At 36.4% G+C, this 19,827-nt stretch overlaps 1 protein-coding gene across 3 annotated transcripts in view; it reads left to right on the top strand.

The window, feature by feature from the left end:
• THSD4 (thrombospondin type 1 domain containing 4) overlaps nucleotides 1-19,827 on the top strand; it is a 334,612-nt gene that overhangs the window by 248,879 nt on the left and 65,906 nt on the right. For all 3 annotated transcript variants that reach the window (XM_075045410.1, XM_075045411.1, XM_075045412.1), the window contains one exon: nucleotides 7,974-8,178. In XM_075045410.1, the coding sequence (XP_074901511.1) occupies nucleotides 7,974-8,178 (205 nt within the window). The remainder of the gene's footprint in view (nucleotides 1-7,973; nucleotides 8,179-19,827) is intronic.

Raw genomic sequence — 19,827 nt, 5'->3', positions numbered from 1 at the left:
ATGTTACAGTGTATAGTCTACTCTCTAAATGCTTTGTTTGACAGAATATAATAACAGTAGACCAAGAGCTATAAGGTACTCCATGTTTCTTGTTCTGTACTAGTGAAAATAATCCTATAGACCATCTAGGAGAATGAAAGGAAAACAGTAATTTCTAGAAGGGAAGAGAAGTGGGAGAATTGAAAATCTTATCTCAGATACTGAACTTGTGTTGGATTTACTGTTCCCATACTGTTTGTAGGGCAGAATCTCCTCAACAATAACAACCAATAATGACTGCTCAATAAGCTGCTACTGCAGAATTAGTCCATCACATGTATCACTGCTGATCTATTATGGGTCAATTCCTCCTTTTAGGAAGGAAAGAAACCAGGCTATATAGCTTGTAGTGCAGATATGACAGAATAAGGGTCATTTCAGGGCAAGTGTATAGCTGTGTAGACACACACACACATTATGTATTACCATTTGTTGCTTATGTGGATGAAGAGCACAGTGACTGTTGCTTTTTTTTTGTTGTGATGGTGCTTTATTCAGAGTTACTAGTGTGCATCCTTGGAATGGATTACTTAGGTGCAATTATAAGAAAACACAGTAAGCTACAGAAGTAACAAGATACCTGGGAAAAAAACCACTGTTTTTTTTTAAAATGATTCAACTCATGGACCTGAGAAGCACAAGAAGCAAAATAATAGCTATGTGTTCAGAAGGTGATGTTTGAGTCATCTACCACATAACCTTGAAGTTATTACCTATTTACAGGTCAGTTTTAAAGCATTTTCTTCCTCCTTGTTTGTTTTTTCTGCATCATACAATGGCAGAAGTTCAAAATAATGATTTCAGTACCAGTCTATCATTAATTCTGCTTTATCTTGGCTTGCTTTAAAGTGATGTTCCTTTATAGTACAATATATGCAGATTTACAATATGAATGCTGGAAATGCCAGACTCCTGACATTTGGATCAGTCTGTGATACCTAATTAAAAAAGTTATATAGTTAGAACCGATTCATCCTGTCTTCCTTCTCTGAATGTCAATGGGAAGCTAAATATAAATTTTGCAAAATCCTTAATCAGTCCTAGTAAATATCTTCTCGTCAAAAGTTCATATCATTCTGAATTAATTCTGAAGATGGCTTGTTTTAAATGAAGCCTGACAAGAGTAGTTCCATGGGGAGTTTGAATTGTAGTGTTACTGCCTCAATATTTATTCTTTTCAGACCATTTCATAGATATTCCAGGAAAAAAAAGCAAGAAGAAAATAACATTAGTGTAAGGGTGACATATTTGATAATGCTAGCTAGATGACTTATATGGTGGTACTAGCTTTATGACTTATCAGCTAGTTTTCCTACATCAAAACTCTCAAACCTCTATCTGATAGAATTTCAAAATACTTTATCAAATGGTCTTTGTTAAAGGTTTAAGGATGTGGGCAGTCTACTTTATTTCTTGCAGTCACTGTTAGGAGAATATGTGCCCTCTGTGTTGAATTTCTCTGGAGTCATGTATCCTGTTTTGGATTTTAATCCTTGCTTGTTAATTTAAAGTCCTGGTAAGGTGCCTATGAAAAGTGTCTGTAGAGTATTTTACCTTGTGGGTAAACTGAATAATCTGTGCGACATCTTGCTTGCCCTTAATACATACATCTAACAACTATGTATTCCCTGTCTTAGGTGGCAGACTGCATAAGAATAGTTCTTATTCTGTTCACATCTGAGTCTCATTTCTCTGTATGCCACACAATCACCATTTTGTATCTCTTTTCAGATTTAAATAATATATTATTAAGAATAATCTGTTTCATTTTCTAGCCACTAAGAGTACAAATGAAACTAGGTAGCAGCAAATGAGAGCTAAATACTAACAGAGAAGCATCTAGACTCACTTATGGGATGTCTTTTTTCTTTTAAATCTGTCTTTCTATTTTCCACACAAACTAATGTGACCGGATTTGTGTGCTAAAGTTAATCGTTCCATGTGTTGGTAATGCTTCATGGATTACCCATTTGCTTTGGCAGTTTTATGTGAACATGCAGATTTTCTTACCCTGATGTAATATTCTTCTAATGTAAACCACAGAGTATTTTTACTAGTTGCTGCTCAGGTGCCTGGATACTTACAAGGCAAAACGACTCAAAACACCTGATCTGAGATTTGGAGGATCTTATTTTTCTTGTTCCTTAAATGCAGCAAATAATTAATCCTTAGCATTAGATCCAGTCATTTTTAGGAAATATTTTCTGTCAGTATAATATTTAATAATTCATGTAATCCTGCTTCTCTGTAGAAATTACATGGTATTAAACAGTTTAAATTCTAATATATTCAAAATATAGTTTTGAATAGTTTGACACTTTATAGAAGGGAAAACAAGTAAATATTTTAACTGCAAATTAGAATACTGAGAAGATATTATCAGCTAGCAAAGCTAGTTTTAATTGTCTCGGTATTTCATTATTTTTGTTGGATTCACTATCAAAGGATGTTGAACTACTTTAGAAGGATGACCAGAAGTTTGAGAAAGGAGGTATGACTAGTTCTGATACTGTTACATTATACCACCCTATAAGACTCATGTACCAAGTTTTTTAGAATATGGAGAGGAGAAACAGTAACTTAAAAGTAAAGGCATCATATCTTGTAGTTAACCCCCAGAAATTACCCACAATGCTAATCATTAATCTCAATACTTCTATTTATTCCACAGAGCAGATGAAAGAGTACATGTTTCTTGGTGGCTAAATCAGTGATTCCAAGTTGAGGGAGATGTTGTATTGCTCAAGCAGATCAGCAGATATGATGGCTCCCATGAAGCTCTGTTTCATAGGACAGTAGCATATAAGACTTAATTAGCAGTAGCCTCAGCAATTTGTAGAACTAGGATTTATTGATAATATATGATGTTAAACAGGTCTCCCATCAGTAGCCAGGTATTCTTCTGCTACCCACTTAGCTTCTTGAATGGTGTTTTAGACCATGCACCTTGCCTGATTACTCTTCTCACATTACCCTGCCTAACATTTCTTTAGCAGCTGGATCAGCTGTGGTATATCCATAACTGTCCCTGACCCTTTTCTTAGAATTTTTTACTTATACTTAAGTATGACTTCTGGTAAACATTTTATTCTTTTGCTTTCTAGCTCCGTGGATGCCCAGACTCCAAATTAGTTACATATTAAAGCTTTTGGCTAACTATCGGTCAATTTAACTAATTTTTGAAGTTAATGGTGTTAATATATTACAACTCATAACTGTGGCTTTTCTACCTGATAATACAGTGCAGCTAAAGCAACAGAGGCAGGTTATTGTCATGTTGTATTATTTATGCCACTCTACCACATAGATTGTGATTTTTAATAGAATAATTTAGTACTGGAATTGTAACATCTGTTTTCTATTTCAAGGATCAGCACTTCATGTTTTCAGATGCCTGGCACCAGCCCCATTCTGTTGTATACATAGTCCTAAATCCCTATTAAGTCCACCACTGAATATTTCATCCAGATTGTCCCTTGTTTCTCTCAAGAGTTTTTATTTAATTTTGGCATACAGTTGGCTGTAATTCTTGAAGAGTGTCTTTCATGCTAACTCGTAACTTAGAAGAGTTTCTTGAACCACTTTGTAAAAATAGTTGAGTGATATAGAAGATGCATAGGTAATGCAAGTCAAAAGTACCTCTTCTAAGAAGCAGCACTTTGCAAGAAAATGTTTTAAGGGACAGGTGTGTCCTAGACCTCCTCATATTGATAGCCAAGGAGCAGCTTGCAGTAGTCCTGTCCAAAATCCTTTTGGTGGGCAGAATACATTTACCTTTGTCTTCTCATTCATCTCATATTCACAAACCTATTTCCTTAAATGTGTATTACATGATGAAAAACAACTGTGAATTCTTCATTGACCAAAGCCTTCTTTCACCATTGTGAGAATGTACTGGGCTGTTAAGTTGGGTTTTAATGTATTTGGCACCCACTTTACGTCTCAACCTGCCAGAGCTGTACAAGGAGGCTATGTGAGATATCAGACCTATCTGCTTATCTAGCAAAACTTCTGATCTTCATATCTATTGACATAGTTAAGACTTATTCATGTTCCAACAGCAAATATTGGAAGGAACAGTCACAGTGGATTCCAGTTTGCATCGCTTCTTTCCTTGACATCATTTTTTCTTGCTGATGTATCACAGTGTATTAGGCAATGTGGTAAGGGGATTTATGTTTGCTGTGTATACATGTGTTTAAATGTAATGAATGCCGCATCCTGAGAGAAGTTAGAATTCTGTTTACCAGCCTAGTACTACAAGGATGACGACCATTCCAAATATCTGCACAGCTTCAAGCAGCTGTTTAAAAGCAGAGAGAAAAAAGAATCAGCTTGTCAGAAAGGTGTTTGTTTCATCTTCCGAAAATTACTTTGGACCAAGGCCCAGGACATCCAAAGTATTGAGTCCTGGATGAGTAACAGGTGTCTGATCCAATATGTCATGGCCCGTCAGTGCTAGAAATCTATGCTTTATACAGTTAGAAGGAGATTCCCATAGAAAATGTGGGACACAGCCTTGCTATATGATATCCTTGCTGGATCTGGAGATATTAGAGAGTACACAGCCATTTTTATATGCTTGCCTAAACTGTATTAAGCAAACGTCAAGGTTTTCTAGAATGTATTAGTTACAACTGCCCTCTTCTTCTGAAATCTATGCAATATTCATCTTTAAAGCACATCATTTCCATGGAAGCCTCAGTAGACACATTAGTAAAGATTTTTAATTTTTTGTCGTAAAATTGTAATTTGTTGCTAAATACCTGTTCTATTGGTATGTAAAATACATATATATTACACAGAGTGCACTTATATATAATTTATTTATTATCTTATTGTATTTATTATCTTATTTATCTTGTGTTATTTATTTATTATCTTATTGTTTATCTTTGTCATGGTTTAACCCCAGCCAGCAACTAAGCACCACACAGCGGCTCACTCACTCCCCCTCACCCAGTGGGATGGGGGAGACAATCAGGAAATAAAAAGTAAAACTCGTGGGTTGAGATAAGAACAGTTCAATAGAACAGAAAAGAAGAAACTAGTAATGATAGTGATAACAACAAAAAAATGACAATAATAATAATAATAATAATAATAATAATAATAATAGGATTGGAATATACAAGTGATGCACAGTGCAATTGCTCACCACCTGCTGACCCGATGCCCAGTTAGTCTGCAAGCAGCAATTCCCCCCACCCCCAGTCCCCCCAGTTTATATACTGGACATGATGTCACATGGTATGGAAGACCCCTTTGGCCAGTTTGGCTTAGCTGCCCTGGCTGCGTACCCTCCCAACTTCTTGTGCCCCTCCAGCCTTCTTGCTGGCTGGGCACAAGAAGCTGAAAAACCCTTGACTTGGTCTAAACACTACTTAGCAACAACTGAAAATATCAGTGTGTTATCAACATTCTTCTCATACCAAACCCAAAACATAACACTGTACCAGCTACTATGAAGACAATTAACTCTATCCCAGCCGGAACCAGGACAATCTTATTTATATACTTGTGGTTCTGTGGTTTTTTCCTCATTGTCAGTTGCTGGTTTCAGATTATTAGCTCCTTGTCTCCAGTAATTCATTCTTTGTATCTTTCTCAGTCATTTATTTGAAAGAGCATTTAAACATGACAGGCACTTTTTGTGACACAGGCTCCTTTTACCCTATATGGGAAGAATTCCAAATAGTACAGCCAAAAATTGACAGCTGTTCTGTATGTCAGTCAACATTTGACTAAGAATGACATGTGAATTTAAAACAGGTTTGGTACTTATTCCCTCCAAAGGAATCCCATTTTTACTGATTGGTTGTGGTGCTTCTGTGAAAAGTAGTTCCATTCAGAATGACCCACAGTAGTTCTGCGTTACGGTCTCAAGGAATGAAACACACTTTTCTCTATTCTCTTTTATTTGCTAAGAGTAAGAAACTTGTATTAACCTGTGTGGGACTCAGTAGTGGTAGAGAACATCATTAAACATTTACGCTAGCAATTCATGTTGTGTAACACCTCATACTTGAAAGAATTCCTTCCATAAAACAACTTGCTGGCAGTGGAAATTTCCTGGAAGTCACTATATAACATAGGCTGATGCTAAGTACCAATAAATTTCCATCCAAAAAATAGACAGTAGAGAAAGTGTAAATTCTCTCAGCAACATATCCTTCAAGGAGGACTAGTACAGAGATTAATCAGTCATGGGGCACAGCTGTCTTAAATTTAGATCATTCACATTTTTCAGATTGTTTTAGCAGGTCTGAAATCATATTGTATGACTTGGTATAGACTCTTGTAATTCCTATGTTTAAGCAAATGCATTACATTGTTAGTAATAAAATGCATTTTGAGGCAAAGCACAAAAATTGAGCTCGTACATGATTTTAAGATTTCCCCAAAGCAATGCAAATGCAAGATGTTAAACCAAATATTTCTATTTGAATCCAAAATATCTTTGAAATCATGCAACAATCTGCTCACACTAGATTTGATAGGATGGAACAGATTTTTAGTTACCAGGTTATCCCACCATGAAACACTAAGTGTTTGGGAATCTTCTTCATTGTCTTGTTTCATGACTACAAACAGATATCATTGTCAAGCTCCATATGATCCTGGCAATGATGAGTTAGATGGTTTTATCTGTGTTTCTTGGATAGTCATAAAAAACATGTTGGGTGTTAAATATTTATATTGGAACTAAGCAGACTCTGGCTTGCAGTTTAGAACATTTTTCACAGCAAGGGCCAAGTGTTAATATTGGGAATAGGAAAGAAATACAGTGATGCCAAGGCTCAAGATACTCCCTATGTTGTAAGTTGGTGGTATCAAAAAATTCTTTTCTTTCCCCCTCTTACTTGGATGTTTGCTTCCAGCAAAGACCGTAAAACAATAATAAACCATTTTTTTCATCAAGAATTTTGCAAGAATTTATAAGTATTTTTGACTATTTGAAATAATAGAACAATACTCTGTCATTTATTTTGAATGTTTTCCATCGAATTACTACATTTCATAAATTATGTGATAAGCTTCTGTTCTACTGTCTCATGTAATATTTCATTCTTACCTGAATGAGAAGTTCTTTTTCACATGTGCCAGTTAATCATTTAGGTAGATGGTAAGTATTCATCCTAAATGTTATTTAAAGTCTGTAAATACAAACCAGCAAGATCAATGAACAGAAATGTTTCTGTAAAAGAGGAGATAGTCTCTACCATATGTGCACTTTTAAAGTGCAGTAAGTTGGAAAGATTTTTTTTCTGGCTTGTGTCAAATCTGTAACATTTTTTCCTGCCCTTTAATTTACATTGTTTTAAATTATTTAAATTTTTTTTAAACTACCTTGTCCAAGTGGGTGTTACTGAGTGGGTTGAAGATTTCCTACTCAGTGAACAGGAGGATCACTTCTATAACTGTCTAGACACAGTATAAAGACTTTTTAGAAACCTCTTCTGGTGAGAATAGGCTCAGTGCTCAATTTTAGAGGAGATTAAGATGACACTTTATATATAAAGTAGTTCTGCTTTAGTAAAAAGCCTGTCTTGGATCATATCAAAATCATAGCTCTTCATCTCTTTTCTGACTAGGAGCTACAGGAACTATGTTGTTAAGAGATTCTTTTCTTTCAGCTGAGGAGGGTGTAATCCGCAATGATGAATGCATTAGTGTTCTTTAGTGGGTTCTGGTATTTTTGGTAGTAGGCTGTAAAAACCTTTCAGCTAACTTGAAATCCCCAAGTCTGTGAGCCCTCTGTTTTTTATTGCCTGTTTGCATACGAAAGAACGAGGGAAGAAATTGCTGAAATGCTAATTCACAAAATCTTTTCAGGATTGGATGTTCTCTGAAAGTCATACTGTCCTTGGTTGTTCTGTCTGAAGTTTGCAGTTACAACATCTTGGAAAAAGAAATCTTACTTTATTTTGCAGAGCATTGGCTGTGACGACTATCTGGGTTCAGACAAGGTGATTGACAAGTGTGGAATATGTGGAGGGGACAACACTGCTTGCAAGGTTGTGTCTGGAGTTTTCAAACACACGCTAACAAATCTTGGCTACCACAAGATAGTGGAAATTCCTGAAGGAGCTACTAAAATCAACATTACTGAGATGTCAAAGAGCAACAACTATTTGGGTAAGTTGCATCTCAGTGAATAAAGCATTCTTTGTGTGCTAGTGCAATGCAATGGGTGGAGGTTATGCCAGGAAAGGCCTTCTAAGCAGTGTGAAATAGATGTCAAGAACAAGAGAGGAGAAGGGCGTGGGGGGTGGTGGAGGAATCATTAAACAGATGTTTTGATCAGAACTAACTGGCAGTTTATCATTCTTGCTTGATCTCGCATGACAAACACTGTAGACCTGTTCCAATCTATTTCCCTGTCTGTCTGATTTGGCTTTGGTGTTTCCTATTAGTTGGTTCCGCTGTGGTGATTACGCTTCCCACATCATTAACCTCTGAGTGGTCGAGAATCCAGCCAAGCAGCATGCTCATTTATGTAAAGCGTATCGAGACTGCTTGAGGAGAAAAGAGCATCTTCTGATTGCCTAAAAATTCAGCTCTTTTAAAGTGAAAGTATATCAAGATTGTATTGAGATAATGTAACGTGATACTGAGGTGGTATCCACAGAATGCAAGGTCTTTTGTACAATTGTTTATTCTGAAGCAGGTCCTTAATTCAAAACCATAGAGGATTCTGGAATCATAGCATCTTGTGGTGTATTTCTAGATCTGTCTAGTATGCTGCAAATTGGAGGTTATCTGCAGATCTATGTCTGTCCTGTGTGCATTTATGAACTGTGCCATTCCTTGTTGTAACCTCTCATGTTCCCAGGTTACAAAGCCCGTAGTTTGCCTACATTTGTGCTTCTCTTTTTGGAGCCAATTCTGATTGGAGAGAGAAGAGTTGGTTAAGGTTTGTAAAAACTGCCCCTCCCCCCTTAATTTCTCTTCACCTGTCAGTCCATCCTTAGATCTGTCGTAAAAATTGCCATAGCAAATAATAGAAATGGAGCTACACGAGGCCTTTCTTGCTAGTTTGGTGTCATTATTACTAGAACTATCTGGATGTTCCTGGAAGTTTCAAATCCCAGTACTCCTGTTTGACAGCTACTTTATCTCACTTCTGGCTGGTAAGCATCTCAGCTACTGCTTAAGTACAAGAAAGGAAAGTGCTCATTATTGAATTGCTTCTCTCCTCTTTTCCTCTTTCTTCTCCTTAATTCCTGCTGGAGCTGTAACTACTTCTACAGAAATATTTGCCTGTAGATGGGAGTTTATTATGGGGAACAGCTTGAACTGTAATGCGAACTCCATAATTTTACCAAAAAAGTGATTCTTGAAAAGTGAAGAAATATTACAAGCTACCCACAGTCTAAGAAAACCAAATGTTCTGGACCTCTTATAGGGTGATCTTATCAGTTCTAATTTGTCCTGGTTTCACCCAAATGTATTTTTGATACATTATATACACTTACATAGACTAGGATTCATTTTTTGATGTGAACAGTTCGTATAGCATCCATCAATACTAAATTGTTTGATGATGAAATAAAAGAATAATTCTATCTAAAGAGCTTCCATAGGTACTTGTACATTTGGTAGAAAATGGGTGAGAAAGCAACTTACTTGGCAGAACAGTGAAAGTAGCCACGTTACTAATATATAAAATCATGAAGTTGAATGTAATTTTTCTGTCAGATTTACATGCCAGCATCTGAAAAGAGCTGGCAGAAAAATTCCCTTAGCTATGTTAAAATATCCTGAGCCACTTGAACATTTTTGGAATGGGCAGGACAGAAAAAGAGTAACATTTTTTGCTTAAAAATAACCAGGCTGTTGGCATGTATGGGAAAGTGGCAAAGTTTTTCTTTCCCATGCTACTCCTTATCCCCTGAGCTCTTGGTTTATGCTATCATCTTTTCTTTCTTTCTTTTCTTTTCTTTTTCTTTTTTTTTTTTTTTAATCCATTTCATATGTTTCATTTTAAAGCTGCTAGTATGGATTTAGTCTGCTAAATTTGCCAGCTCCCTCCCCTGTTAGGAATTCTTGAGGCTGTAGTTCCCGCTAGAAGGTCTCCAGCCTCTCTGCTTACACCAGTACATGATAAGCTTGTTTATTGAGGCAGGTGAGTTGCACCAGGACAGGAATGAACATGTTCTAACAGATCAGAAAAATGGAAATAGAGAAAGATTTATCAAGCAATTTATTGGACAAGTGAAATGGTAATTGGGATGTTGGGTTTTGGTATATTGATGGTCACAAATTTCTCACTGATAAAACAGCATTCAAAATTTAGACATGCACATTTTTATGGAGCACATAACACTGGTAGAGCTGGTAAGCTTCAAAACTCAGATCTGGTATTTACTGGTTTCTCTGTATTTATGGTAATAAGCAGAAGTCTTTAAAACTTAAGAACTTTAAAAAAAAAAAAAAAAAATCTTAAACTCATCCTTACGCCGCAGCAGCAACAAGAAAAACAACCCAGCAGCCATTCCTTTAAGCATGTAGATGAGTGCTTTGCAAAACTGAAGTTTCAGGTCCCTGTTCTGTCATAGTCCAGCTGTAGGCATCAGAGCTGCTTGTAAGCAACATTCTTCTTGTTGCAACGAGTGTAAGTTAGTTGCTTTTGGTTTTCCTTTGACTTTGCACATTTTATGGTTTCTTCAATGCAAAATCATAGCTCAAGGTCACTAAAATTCTTTGAGAAGATGACAGCAGATGTTTCTGGGAGTCAGAGTTATCCTGCTTATCTGTGTTCAGGAGACTGTCTTGAGTTCATGTGGTTTCATTAAACAATTTTTATAAAGCTCCACACCTTTTCACTGATTTTTCAAAAGTACGAAGCAGCTAAGCAATCAGGAAAGTGTGTTTTCACAAGGAGGTATTTCTGTAAAATCAGGAGGTGCTGGAAAAGCAGGCAAGAATGTGAGGTTTCTTACCCAAAGAGTTTCAAACTCAGCTAAAAGTCATCCAAACATTTGACAGTCTCTCCATACTGCTTTTGTGAATTTATTTGTAGTAATCTATTTATTGCTCATTGTTGCAAAACCTGTGACCCTCACAAAAAGCATAATTCTAATGATGATGCTGAATATGATGGTAGCTTATTAAGGTTTACTAATTTTAAGTATTGCATTTTTGGTTTTTGCACACAAGTTGGAGTGGTTGCAGAATAAAATTTGTAAGTTCTTGCTACTTGAAAGTGAACTTTTGTTAAAAGAAAAACCATGACAGTGCTACATGAAGCTTTTAGTGTTTCTGGAACATGTCATTATCTGGGTGGTCAGAATGTGCAGATTAAAGGAGATAGCCTATTTCAGTGATTGTTCAACTGGTTGTTCATATAACTTTATAATTAACTTCACAAAAACTACAAAATCATAGATTTCTTGCGCATCTAGTGGTCTATACTGTTTTATTTCTGTATACCTTAAAAACCTTCAACAACATTGTTTCTGTTTTCTTCTGCTTATGTTTTCTTTTTTTGAGGTGTTCTCCTGTTTTTGAATGAATGAATTTCATACAGCACAAACATAATATTTTCTTCTCCCCAGCCCACCCCCGGTGCTAAAAATCCTTTTAGGTTTTCTGTTTCTTGAAGATCTTTACTGTAGGAAGAGTGTCGATCTGATAAAGGAGATATTTTAACAGTCAAATTGAGAAAGGCCTGCAACATTAGCTGGTGTTTCTTAGTGAGACAAAATGAACTACCTCTAACAGAGCCATAAGGCAGATCAGAAAAAACCCAGGAAACATCTTGTATTTTTTCCGTGTGTGTGTGTGTGTTTGTGTGTTCAGAAAGAAAGCAGTTCAGTTTTGGACTGCTAAATAATAGCTATTAATAACTTAATAATGTATTAATCAGTCTGTATATTTACTCTGGTATTTTTTTACAGTTAGAAGCAAAAGCTACATATTACAATTTAGGTTTAGACTCTATAAAGGGTAAACAAGGCTATAGGCTGTACAGTCCTGAGCTATGTACAGAATGACTTGCTTCTCAAAGTAGTTTTCAGCATTACTTTCTTACTGGCTGGTGTGTTAGACCTTTCGGCTACAGAACTGCTGACCTTGGACAAACTTTTCCATTGGCAAAGCACTTATGTCACATGCTAGTCTTGTACAGAAAAGAGACAAAGACATACTTTTTATCCCACTGGTAATCATCAGCTGGCCAGTTCTCATACACTGAAATGGGAAGCTTGCCGCTGAATTAAGTAGGACAATAATACCTTAAGTGGGACCAGTACATTACAGCACTTACGCTGCAAAACATGTGGTTTTGAGGATAAATACTTCAGCATCTTTGCGATTGGGATTTGGGATAATGGCAACATTTTAAAGCCAAATGACATGAATCCGAAGCGATTATTTGGAAGGTGTTTTTTTGCATATTGGGTCTTGAGAACCTAATTCAAAGAAGCTGGTTGTTACCCATATCCATAGCCTTAACAGCAAGAGAATCTGATGGCTAGGGGGTATCAATAGTAAAAAATAGAATTTAGCTTAATACAAGAATGAAAGATACAATGGTTGAAAATGTATTAGTTTTGAAATGTGCTTACCATGTGTAATGAACTTATTCTGATTGGAAGGAATCTGGTAATGTCCTGTAACTCAAGCAACAGTTTGTTTCTGGAGCAGTTGTCTGAATCAGGAGTCATATGACTTTGAGATTTGATTCTGCAAATGGTACCAGCCATACTGCCTGCCATCGTTGGCAGGAGGTGTTTATGAGATACCTTATGAAAGTATATACACTAGAGTTTTGGCAAGTCTCTTTTAACATTTGCCTTACCTGAATACTGTTTACTACAAAGACGTTTCATAGTGAGATTTATTTCATTGCTAATTGTAAAGCTCTTTATCCTTTAGGATATATTATGTATTTCAATTTTCTTTTTCATGGAATTAAGTTATTTCAGCCACTAAATGAGATAAGGAGATCTTTGGATCTAATCCATTTTCCCTGCTTTCTGTAAAATGATACTCTGCTATTCTGGCATCTTCTATTAGCACATGCCAATATAGTGTCTTTGTAATTAAACTAAGAGTTACACATTAATATTTTTTTAAACAAAAGTCCAAGAGATGTTAATAGCATTCTTGTGAATATTGGTGTGCCTGAGCATGAATATGGATTTAAGGAATTTCTCATATGAAAACAAGAGTGGCTGATAGTAAAGGGGCTGTAAAAAGATTCTCTAAAAAATATTTTGATTCAGTATTCCCTGCAGCAGATAACATTCAAATGGTATGTCTCATGATGAAATATTGTTAGCAGCTCTTGAGCTTAAAGGAACATTTTGAAATCAGTTTAGAGAATCAAACTTACAGCAAATAAAGGGGTTAGATTAGAACACTGGCAGAGAATTTAGAAGATAAACATTGTTAGAGGTACTGCTGTATTACATGTGATCATATGAAAATTTTTATAATTTATATGTTAGCAATTAAGTAATTGATTTCCTTCATGTGGTGCTAATTAGATTAATACACTTTAAAATATATATTTTTTTAATTGCTCTTAATGATTTTTTTCTTATAATTTTTATACGAGATTAAAGGTTTCTGTGCAAAAAAGTTGCAACAGACACATATAGTAATATGGAGGAGAGAGGATATGTGTTTGAATTTTCAGGGCTTGGAATAAACAAGCAAGAATATGCCAGCAGAGGATAGTTCTTCTATTTTGTCAGTTAGTTTATATACAAGGGATCTGCTTATAATAAACTTTTGTTACAGTGCTTAGGTGTGCATTGGGTTCAGTGGCTGTCCCAAATAAGTAGTGAGAGCTATTAGTGCACCATAGATAATTCTTACATTTCTGTTCAGAGACAAAATCTGCAATTTTTTCATTTGAGTTTAGGAAGTGCTGCAACCCAAATCTATGCTATTATGTGTGTTTATTGTGATGGACTTGTGAAACCCCCAGAGGGACTTCGACCTTGTATTACTTATCGTGTATATTATTCATTGAGTGCATTCCTGTATGTGTCAGTCTATGCATAAGAGTTGGAGTGTCTCTCTCACATATACAGCTTACTGAATGCATTACTTATAAACTATGTAATTACAATATCTGGATTAGAATAACTGTTTTTTTTACCTTTTGTCCTTGGTCCTCTTGCCTGTTCTCTGCTGGAGTTAAACAACAAAGACATTTCTTTGTACAGACGATGATGTGCTCCAAACTGTGAAGAAAAGATTTAAGGAATCACTTCTTAAGTAAACTGAAATTATGTGCAGCAAGTTCAAACCATAAGGAAATTTCAGAGTAAATTATTAATAGCTGAAGAGGCAGTTACAATCTCTGTGTAAATTTAACCAGAACATTTTGAATAATATTCGTAAAGTACACTTTTTATGAGTAGGAATCCTAGCAAATCTGTTGTGTAGTTATTTCCTGAATACTGAACTGAAGAGTCAGGAAATACCACACAGAAAGAGGAACAACTTGTTTTTTTGGAAAATGTTTGCAAAGCCAAGCGTTCCTATAAAAGCATGGTAATGCTATTATTGATTGATAACTCCTGCTCATTTGCTTCTGCCTCATCTCCTTGTTTCCACTCTCAGTCTTTTCCTGCAGTGCTTCAGATTTTACTTTTGGTTAGGTATTTTCTGACTCTACAAAATTGGCCATTAACAGAAGCTGAACCAATTTTTGACCACCTCAAAAAGTTCAATTCTGTGTCAGTTTTAGAAGAGACCTGATGAGCAGAGAAGATTCTGATTTTTTCCACTTCACTTAATTCAGTTTAGTTAGCATTGGTTGCTTAGTTGTAGTTAATAATTTATTAATAATAATTTGAATTAATTGCTCTCTGCTTGGCCATGCTTTAATCCCAAACTAACACAGGTCTACTAAGAGAGTTGTCTTTCTCAACATGGATTTAAAAACAGCCTCAGTACCAAAGTGTCTAATGCTGAGCTATCCAGGAAAATGCTTTAACATGACTGTTGTTTCATGCACAGAAGCTCAGAGTCTGATCAGACAAACATGCATTTTTTTAGCATCTACCCAGTCCAGTGCATTTGTGTTAATATTACACTAATTGCTGACAGATTCACTTCAGGATTTACATTTAGACTACATATGCTGGCCTGAGACTTTAAATGGGTTACATTTCCTTAAGCTGAAAAGTAAGTACAGTATTGTGGTTAGTTGGTTATGGCAAAACTTGTTTACATGGGTGATTTTCGATCATTTCATGGTCTTCCTCTGCAAACTATAGTTTCAGTGGATGTGCGGCCTACAACCTATTCTTATTTTGGGTCATGATACTTACCTTTAACATAGCCAGTCTGGCTATCACATTCTGTTTGGAGGATTCAAGACAATGGTGAAGAGGCATGAGGAGTATCTGGTTTATGCCTGGAGATGGTAGAAGTCTTAGAAGTGTATTCTGCCAAGGCTTTTTGGGTCAGTCTGAGTTTGGATCTTGCCGTCTGTGGTCATATTCCTGTCACAATGAGCGTGTTTTTTCCCTATTAAAAAAGTCATAGCTAGTGTGAAGTGTTCACTGTGTTACATTTAAACAGTCTTTGTACTTTCTTCTGTATACTAACTGTATTATTGATAATTTTCTATTTATTCAACCATTCCTTCCTAAAAGGTAATGGTAGGTTACAGGACAATTGAGATTACTGCTTATCCTTTCTAGCCACAGTTGTATGTGTGTTGTCACGTGGGCTGGTTCATTCTGTGATTTGGAAGGCCTTTTCTGTGGTGATGCTAGGTAAACCTCTAGGACACACAAAGCCAGGGAGGGTATAGGATCTTTCACTTGTAAAAGCCTTTAGAAGATAATGATTTTTGACAAACAAGATGAGCTTATCATCAAATTTAAAAGAAGAAAACCAGAAAAATCCAGGACTGGATTTTCCCACTGAATCATGGTGGGACAGCTTCATGTAAGGTATAGGCTGGGAGGCAATCTAAAATCCAGTGTGAACACTCCTGAAGCTGTAAAGGGGATTTCACTTATAATCTGATACAGTGCTACTTGAAGTCCTTGAAGGTTATGCCAGTATTTGACCTTTGGATTTCAGCCTATGTTTGAGGATAATGCATGTGTAGATAAATTACAAAGGAGAATAAAAACTGTTGCAAGTTTGCTTCTAATGCGAGACGGTTAAAAGCTAATAGGAGACAGTATATTAAGACAGATAGAAATGTGCAGTAGCTATGTTTCTAACACTTCGTACCTGAAGATTGTTACTAAGATGCCTGGTTCTTCATGCACACGCCCCTACATTTACATATTGTTTGAATTATTGTCCTGAAAATAGTTTCAAATTTATATTCTGCAGGGAGAGTTTCTTTCACTAAATAAATGTTCATCTTATTGTAGCCAATATGTATTACTTGGTTAGGGTGATCACTTACTAAAACCCTTGAAGTTGTTAAGACTTTAGGTGAAATTAAACCCTGGTGTTAATGAATTCAACTCCACTGAATTCAAGTTGCACAAGAGTCTTACCTAGTCTAATGACCTGTAGTCGAACCAGAATATATCTAGGACATTATTCTTTGCTGAGCATATATTTTTTCAATACCGGTGTTGCTTAAATAATGACATTTTAGAGTTTCTGGCAAGGTTATCTTATTATAGTAAATTCCAAGGTGACCTTTTCCCTTCTGGCTTCATTTAACAGCCAGCTAATATCTAACACTCTGTGTAGTGGTCTGTAGGCACATTTTGAAAACATACAAAAGAAATGCTTTCTCAAAAGCTGGTTATTCTTTTTTATATATTAAATGGCAGATCTTAAAAAAAAGGCAGACCATGTTACTCATCTGGGTGATGGGAACTACTCTTTCCCCTGGCCTTAGAAAAGTGGTTAAGCCTTAACTTCTGTATCACAGCTTTCCACTACTGTCTTACAAAATAGTCTTCTGCATGTTGCTTGCCATGGATGTTTTCACTTACAAGCTTTTAAATAAGTTTCTCCTTGCTTGCTGATTGTGGGAGATCTGCTGAGAGATAGCACTAAGTTGGGGTGCCAAGCAAGAAGCCTGGGTGCCTGGCCTGGGAGACCAGCGGCTTTCCATCTGGCCTGAATCTCAAGGACAGTTCTCCGTGTTGCTGCTTTTCCAGGTAAATGGCTTCCTGGCCTTTTTCCTCTTTTTCCTCTGCATTTGAAGAAAACCGACTATTTCTTTCCAGCACCCATTGGCTAAGCTTTTTGGCTCATACCTGTTCATTGATGACAATGGGTTTGACCAGTTTTGGAACTCACAGAAATCATGTTTTCATTTCCTGTGTTTCCTTGTTCTGTCATCATTTGACAGAGGTGGTGTTGTTGGGGTTTGGGTTTTTTTGTTGGTTTTTTTTAACATTTGTTTGTAAGCAATGTTCTTATAAAAACAGCTATCACTACAGCAGTGCACCAGCTGAAGCCTGCTGTTGCTTTGAAGATCTGCCCTGCAAATACATCATCTGAACAACAGCCAGCAGCAATGAGTCCCACTGAGGTGCTTGTTGCATAAGTTCTGTATTGAAGGAATGTTTTTCTCCTTCTCTTGAAATATGGAAAGGTTGTTTTGAAAGGAAGGGAAAGGGATAAAAAGAAGTAGGCAAAATAGTGAGAGGAAACTCAGAAAGGCTGGTTGTTCAGTTTGACTTGTAAAGCACCCAGCAGTCTGGTTGCTTATATGACTTTGCAGACCCTCTTGGGCTGGAAGCCTCTGGAGAACTGACTCTGCAAGATTTTCAGTATTTCCTGCTTCTTGTCAGACCCCAAAATCTTTTAATTTCAGCCTTTTCCACAGTGTTTTGATTATACTTCTGCTTCCAGTTATGGACAGAACCAAGGAACTTCAATGCAAAATTTCAAAGAAAATGCATTAAAAAATGAAAGAGGTGGGCTGTTTGAACAATTTTTGTTAATCTGAACCCAATTAACATGAGCTTCTTAGATCTCAAAGTTTTAGATTATTTTTGGCTTCTAGTTGACAACCAAACAGTCAGATAGCTTGCATGAAAATACATCTTCCAATGTTGGTTTTAGTGCAGTGTTTGGAATATCAATACATAGTTTGTTCAAGGCTTCTTAAAAAATCTAAGCTCTTCTGAACAGTGTGTTTTAATTGAGCATCTTGCGATGCATACTGTCGTGGTTTAACCCCAGCTAGCAACTAAGCACCACGCAGCCGCTCACTCACTCCCCCCCCATCCAGTGGGATGGGGGAGAAGATCAGGAAAAGAAGTAAAACTCCTGGGTTGAGATAAGAACGGTTTAATAGAACAGAAAAGAAGAAACTAATAATGATAATGATAACACTAATAAAATGACAACAGTAAGTAATAAAAGGATTGAAATGTACAAATGATGCGCAGGGCAATTGCTCACCACCCGCCGACCAACACCCAACCAGTCCCCGAGCGGCGAATCCCTGCCCCCCACCCCTTCCCAGTTCCTGCACTAGATGGGACGTCACATGGTATGGAATACACCGTTGGCCAGTTTGGGTCAGGTGCCCTGGCTGGGCATGAGAAGCTGAAAAATCCCCAACCATAGTCTAAACACTACTGAGCAACAACTGAAAACATCAGTGTTATCAACATTCTTCACATACTGAACTCAAAACATAGCACTGTACCAGCTACTAGGAAGACAGTTAACTCCATCCCGGCTGAAACCAGGACACATACATTTCACGGCACTGACGAATATTCAGTAACATGGATTCTCCTCTCACAAATGCAGCTGACTTTCTGCTTTCGCTCCATTCTTCTTTGTCTCTAATATGGCCACCAAGGGACCATTTTGGAAATGTCATGTACTCTTCGGAAGTCATTAGCTTTGTGAGTTGATTGAAGTCCATCATACGTAATCTGTTGCTCAGTTGTCTTTTTACCTGGAGTAAACACTACTTTGACTAAGGATGTTCTTTTTTAAAGTTGTGATCAAGGTGTAGTGGTCTTACCTTGCTAGTCATGGGTCTGATACAATACTTTTCTTCTCTTACTTCTTACAAATTTTAATTCAAAATGAATTTTGTACTCTGACTTAGCTATGCATAAAGAATGACCGGCGTCAGTCCAAATTCATAAACTATCCCTAGGCAAATTCCCAAATCACATGAAGACACATTTTGTCCTTTTCTTGCCAAGAGGAGAGGTTGATACTAATTTAAATAGTTGTTCGAATGCTACACAACAAAACTTAATAAAAAAATGGTTGGGAACCTGGTTTCAATTGTCATAGATATTTCTGTACAGCATTCTTTGATTCCCTAATCTTATTTTATTCTGAGCAAAATTCTCTTTTGGATAGCGAAAAACCTTTCTTTGTTCCTTAAGCATCCCTTGATCTGGTCAGATAGAATGTGTTCTTACATCTTTGTCTGATTTTGTAAAAGAAACATATTTTTTTCTTTTTTTTTTTTTTCTATTGCTTCTCTTATTTCCCTTTGAACTTCTCAGATTCAACATTTTTGTTTCTTACCCTTTTAAAAATCTCTTTTAGTAAAATAATCACCCAGTAGAAATTCTACATGATTAGTGGCTTCATGGTTGGATCCAATAAAGAGATTTCATCTGCAGAGAATATTTTTATATTGCAGCATTAAATTCCAAAAGAAATCCAAGTCTTTTCTAATACCCAATATATATGGGGATTTAAAACTTGATTTATAGACTGTGTGATTAGGTTAGTCAAGGGAGATTAAACTTTATCCTTTATTTCTGAACTTGCCCAGTGTCTTTGTTTTCTATCGAATATTACTTCAAACACTTTGTGTCAGAAATATTTGGGTGCTTAGAATCCTAACAG

This window comes from Buteo buteo, chromosome 13, assembly GCF_964188355.1.
Source record: "Buteo buteo chromosome 13, bButBut1.hap1.1, whole genome shotgun sequence".
NCBI lineage: Eukaryota > Metazoa > Chordata > Aves > Accipitriformes > Accipitridae > Buteo > Buteo buteo.
The sequence above is the reverse complement of the archived record's forward strand: the minus strand, read 5'-3'. Positions and strand labels throughout refer to the sequence as shown.